This window comes from Alligator sinensis, unplaced genomic scaffold (genome assembly GCF_000455745.1).
Source record: "Alligator sinensis unplaced genomic scaffold, ASM45574v1 scaffold1031_1, whole genome shotgun sequence".
Taxonomy (NCBI): Eukaryota; Metazoa; Chordata; order Crocodylia; family Alligatoridae; genus Alligator; species Alligator sinensis.
Genome location: NW_005842167.1, coordinates 2,015,007 through 2,020,840, shown reverse-complemented (window position 1 = coordinate 2,020,840; position 5,834 = coordinate 2,015,007). Strand labels below are relative to the sequence as shown.

At 45.4% G+C, this 5,834-nt stretch overlaps 1 protein-coding gene across 2 annotated transcripts in view; it reads left to right on the top strand.

Moving 5' to 3' along the window:
• Positions 1–2,331: 2,331 nt before the first annotated feature.
• The window catches only part of MRPS31 (mitochondrial ribosomal protein S31), a 34,858-nt gene continuing 31,355 nt past the window's right edge, over positions 2,332–5,834 (top strand). Inside the window, exons 1-2 of one of the 2 annotated variants that reach the window (XM_025206636.1) lie at positions 2,332–2,502; positions 5,282–5,581. In XM_025206636.1, the coding sequence (XP_025062421.1) occupies positions 2,423–2,502; positions 5,282–5,581 (380 nt within the window). In that variant the 5' untranslated portion in view covers positions 2,332–2,422. The remainder of the gene's footprint in view (positions 2,503–5,281; positions 5,582–5,834) is intronic. The other variant, XM_006025781.3, reaches the window with a different exon arrangement.

Sequence of the window (5,834 nt, the reverse complement as noted above, 5' to 3'; positions counted from 1 at the left end):
GCATATGTAGCACAGAATCTCAGACTGACAAACTCTGGACCATTGGTGTAAAATTCATACTTCAAAAACGTGACAATGATTCCACACTGTGTAGCTGCGCAGGCTCAGATCAAGCGTAGTCCTATGCTTACCTGGCAAGTGAAACACTGTGACCACTGAGGTGGTCTTCCTAGTTGCAGTTGGGGGAGACCGCTCTCCTGGCATGGGGATAGTACCTGCCAAGGTAATGTATAGTTAACCTCCCACTTAGCTGCTGGAGTGGGAAGGTCTTGGCTTTATGTCCACTTTAAGGAAAGGGGAGACTCCTCCCTAGCTTGCTTCTGTGGCCATATGGCTGAGGGCAAGCAAAACTCGGGGGTATCTGAACCCCAGGCCTCCAGGCTTGGGCCTGCAAGTAGGATGCCCGCCAAAGGATTTGGAAACATCTGAAGCCCCAGATGGGGGTGGAGGATGTTTGCCGGTAGTAGACTCCACTTATAGTTCTGGACTGACTCACGGATTTGGAATTTGATTTGGCTAATTCAGCTTGGAATACGGAAGATTAAAAAAAAAAAAAGAGCTGCGATGAACCTTAGAATTTTATACCACATGGAGATGACCATATGAGATCCAATGAGATCAGTGGTCCATCTAACACAGTAACCTGTTCCCAATAGAGATTAGTACCATGTTTCAGAGGAAGAGGTAAGAAGCTACAGCCTAAGAATAACTTTCCCTTGAAGGAACTTTCTTCTAAATCTCTTAGTTATGTTGGTTTATGCCCTGTTCGTGGTAAAAATAAGATCACTTGCTTTAGCTAAGAAAAGTTTTGTTATTACCAAATGGACCACTGAAGAGTACCAGGGGTGAAGATGAGGGTAAATTTGCTTATTTATTTATTTTAGCTACAACATATATACAATGCTCTCCTTAGAAAAAGCTTAGGATTGATCCAGCTCACACATACCTGTTAAATTTTCCAACTTTTGCAGTGATCCACTTTCCTTTCTGTAATGCTGCTCCAAATAGAAGCATTTGCTACATGCCAGTATATAGTGGTGTGCTTCCAAAGTATACGAATGTAATTGAGGTGTTCTCAATGTTTTGTTTTGCCTCCTGATGTATTATTTTCCACAGTAAGAAGTTTATAGAAATTCAAATACCTCATGGCAATGATGGCACTGGCTCTTGCACCCTCCTTGGAGTCCTGCTCCACCCAAAGTTTAAAATCAACTGCCTGGCAGTGGCAGAAGCATTTCTAGTCAGGCGGTGCTGAGGGAGTCAATTGACTTCATAGCTCATTATAATCTACCTGATCCCTTCTAAACTCTTAATTCGACCACCCTCTTTTTTTTAATGGTCCTGATCTTCCACCAGTGAAGCTAGCTTTTGTCTTGCCGTGCTGCTGTCTTTGCTACCCCTAGTAACGAAGCTTCTATTTCACAGCCCTGCAGACTGTTAACTCATTTCAATGAAGCTGTATGTATTTCTGCTTCAATCTCAAATTGAATAATACAACCCTAGGCCCATAGCTGGTTAGTAAACCTTCTCATTTATTTTTAGCTGGAGAAAAAATGTGTTGTTTTTATATGCAATGATCAGGGATCCTGGTTTTCTCTGATAAAAAAAATCCCTAATTTTTGGGTTAAAGAAGGTAACCCAAAATCCACATTATTCTGTGATTAGAGTTAAACATCACTATATATATATATATATGTGTGTGTGTGTATATATTAATGACATTTCATTCTTTTCAAGGAAAAATGTGGATTTCACGTTCTTTTTTTTTTTAAACTGAAAATTGGGGATTTTTTTTATCAGAGAAAACCAGGATTCCTGGTGATGATGTACCTCCCTATCTGCACCCCCTTCTCCAAATCCTACATCTGCCCATGGGTGACCGCCAAACGAAGCCCCTTGCATGACTTGGAGGTGGCACGGGTACCATGGGAGCCACCTGGCTGAATGCAAATGTTCACTCAATGTGGTTTTAAAACCAGAGAGCTGTGCCCCGGGGCCCAAATGCTGCCATAGGCTGTCCTGTGCCCGCCAGCGGTGCCCCCGTTTGGCTCAGGCTCCGCTTTGGTGCTTGTCCCCCAGGGGCCGGGCCGGGCCGGGCCCCGCGGCATCTGACAGCACGTCATCGGGGGTGAAGGGACTTGCCCAAGGCCAGGCAGGGAATCAGTGGCACAGGCAGGACTCAGGTCCTGCTCCTCCCTCCCGTCCCGCCTGGAGGCTGCAGTGGAAGCCCCTGGGCACCGCCCGGGTGGGTCTGGCACAGGCCCTGCTCCCAGCACAGCGCGGGCGGCAGCCCCCGCAGGACCGCCCGCGGGCCCGGAACGCTTTTCCCAGCTGATGTTTCCAGGCGGGCCGGGGCTGCAGGGACTTTGAGGCGGCGGACCGCGCGCTGCTTCCGCTCCCGCTCCAGCTCGGCGCTGCCGGGATGTGGAGGCGCGTGTGCGCGCTGTGGCGCCTCGCCGTCGTCTGCCGCCCCCTGCATCTCTGTCCGCATCCGCCTCGCAGGTACCGGGCGGCGGGGAGCGGCAGCGCTGTCCCTGGGCGGGGGCTGCCCCCCCCTACTCCGGCGGGGTCCCGAGGCCTGCGCATGCTCCCGTGGGCGCTCTAGAGGCTGCGGGCAGGAGGAAGGTGGCCCCCTCCACCCGACCGGGGTTAAAATTCCTTCCTGACCCCAAATCCGGGGACCGGCGTGACCCTGAGCAGGAGGGCAAGGCCCTGCTGGGAGGCTGGTCACAACCCCATCGAAGTCCCCAGACTTGGCTGTAGCCGGCACCCAGTGCATCTGGGGAGGCTTAAAAACACTGACACACGTAGCAGGGGAAAAAGGGTGGCCTCTCCCTGCCCCTCACGGCTCCCAGCTTCTGAGCGTTGCTGTGGTGCCTTCTCTGCCAGCCTCTTTCTAATGCACCCGGGTGGTTTTGTGGAAGGTGGCCTCGGCGGGGCCTGGTGAAGCAGAAGAGTTGCTGCCGCCCCAGGCTTGTGAGTGCCGTTCCTCCTGATGCTCTGCGGCGTGCTACTGCCTTGTTTTGCAATACACAAGATTGCGCTGTTGGCTCAGGCTCAGTTGATCTCTGCTGTAATCTCTGGGTCATAGAAATCATGGAGAAGTCAGGCAGGAAGGGACCTCCAGAGGTCACCTAGTCCAACCCTTGCCTGAGGCAGGATCATCCCCATATGAACCATCAACTAAACCAGCAGTTCCCAATCTGTGGTACACAGACAAGCTGTCAGTGGTATGTGTTAACAAATTTAATATAATTACTTTATATGACAAAACATTTACTGGTGGTACTTAAGGTTGTATCATTTTAAATTGGTGGTGCACAGTCTGTCAGAGTTTGGGAACTGCTGATCTAAACTCAACATACAGCACCTCAGGTCTGATACAACACACAGCTAACACCCTAACCTGCCACAGGGAAAGTAGGGGAACTGCAGCAGCCCGTGACCTGCTTCCCTGAAATGTTGTTAATATAAGCTCAAGAGATCCCAGGTAGAAGGCCATCCTCCTGCAACACAGGAAAGCAGAATCCCCACAGTCCGCACCAGTCTGACCAGGGGGTAAAATTTCTGTGTGACCTCAAATACGGCAATCAGTCTGACCCTGGTCTCTCTCTCTATCCTTGGACTGGCCGTCTTCATCACTGCATCGCGATGGCAGGTCGTGTTCAATTGCTTCTTGTTCTGACTGCTTTATCTTTAATGTATGTATCCTTGCATCATCCCTTTGAGGCAGAGAAGTACCACTTCCCTGCTTTTAACAAATGTACAGAAGTGAAGACTAAAGGCTTATCTTTAAACAGGAAGTTTACCTTATACACTGGTATAAGGTAAGGCGTGGCTTTACACTGTAAGACTTACATTGCTGTAACTTCCAGTGCGGATACTCCAATGACTTCTCTTTGGTTTGTTTTAGTTGAAAATATGAAATTCCTGCCCTGTTGTGTTGCTAATGATGGGGAGGTCAAGAGCAGGCGATCAGCTTCCTATTATCATTTCCTTTGGCACACTGCATAATCCTCTATGGTAGTCCACCACCCTTCCCCCCCTGCCATAGTTCTAGTAGTGCTACCAGGGAATGGGGGTATATATTGTTAACACCCTCTCACACAGCTTTTCCAGTTGTTGCAGGTTAACAGTAAAGAGTAAGCAGATGCCTTTTTTCGCATTAGAACTAAGTTAAGTGAATGTACATATAACCTACATATAATTTAAAATTGCATGTAGCTGGGAGGTAGGAGAGATAAAACAATGGTGTTCATTGGCAGAATGAAATGTATGCTTAAAGCATTGGATAAAAGTTAGTAGCACAGTTTAGAAACAATGGATTTTTTTCGATTGGAAACTTCAACTGAGTGAAGAAGCAGTAGCCCCCTTTGAAATAAAGACTGTAACAAACAGCCTTTCTTGGCAGTCTGCCACAAATTAAGCAGGCTGTGACCCCTCCAGATATCATTGATCCATATTTGACTATACACAGAATGGAATAATGGAAACATGCTTTCAAAATGAAAGCTGAGTTCTAAATATAAATTTTTGACAGCCAAGATATTAAAACAAAGTTTGTTTCATTTCAAGGCTGATGTTTTCTCTGACCGAAAATAAAATGTTTAATTTCAAGCTTTATTTTAAAAATAAAATAAAAAAAAAGTTTGAAGGGGCAATGTTTTGAATTGAAAATCAAAACACTTCATTTTTTTTAAAACAATACATAACTTCTTAAAGGTTTTCTCTTTTTCAAAGCATATGATTTGAAACTAAGATGCAGAACATCTTGACATTGCCAAATCTGCATTTCATCAAAAATATCACCCAGGTCTGGTAGTAATTTCATTCTTCCACAGTTCTAGAGTGCATGACAGACTGTGCCTGCATTTCTGTGCAGATGAAGGTTTTTCTAGTTTGCCACCAGTGTTAGTCAAGGCTTTGATCAGATTACTTTTTTAGGGTCACACGGTTGCAAGATTATGGCCTGTATTACAAACTTGAGCGCACAGTTGTGGTGAAAATGGAGATTGCAACATTTCAGCAAACTGCTTGGGTGCTATGCTACTCATTCAGTTCATACCTCTCTCTTTTTATGGAGAAAAGAAAGCTCTTTAAATGACTAGTGCATGAAGATTCAGTAGTTGAAAATCTAAAATATTTCTGAATCTGAATGGCCCAGTTCAATTTCTACAAAATTATGCCCAGTTGGTTGTTACTAACACAGCAGTTCTTACAAGTCCTGTGCATAATTTATGCCTTGTCTCTGCTTCCTCTTCCCTCTCCCTGATTTTTCTAGTAAAATACAAAAGTGCTTTAGCAGTAGTGCTGGGTTCTGCAATCGGAAAGATGGGTCTACTATTTCTGCGGACAGCACTACTGAGAAAGCTTCAGAGAATCAGAAGAAGGCAACAAAGGAGACTAAAAGGGAGGACTTGTTAAATATTCTTCATGGCAAGAAAACAGAAAGAAGCATAAAGAAGACAGTGATGTTTAAAAACAAACTTCAGGTGATGGAGGGAACAAAGAGCCCACTAGAACATATGAAGAGCACAAGAAAAATAATTCTGGAAGGTGAAGAACATAAAAAAGTTGCAAGGTAAAGTACAGTATCCTCACATCATGTCTTTTCTTTCAAGTTGATGTTATTAATCTGTAGGATAAAAAATGGCATAAACCCTTGCTTATCATAGACAAGGATTCTCTGAGGGAACAGTCCTTTTGCTACTGATACAAAAGTATGTTCTAATACAGTGCTAATACATGGCTGGACAAAGCATATTGTATTTTTTGCTGCAACTTTGTATTCCTGAAGTGGAATTTTCAAAATGAAACGTTATGAGCTGTCCATG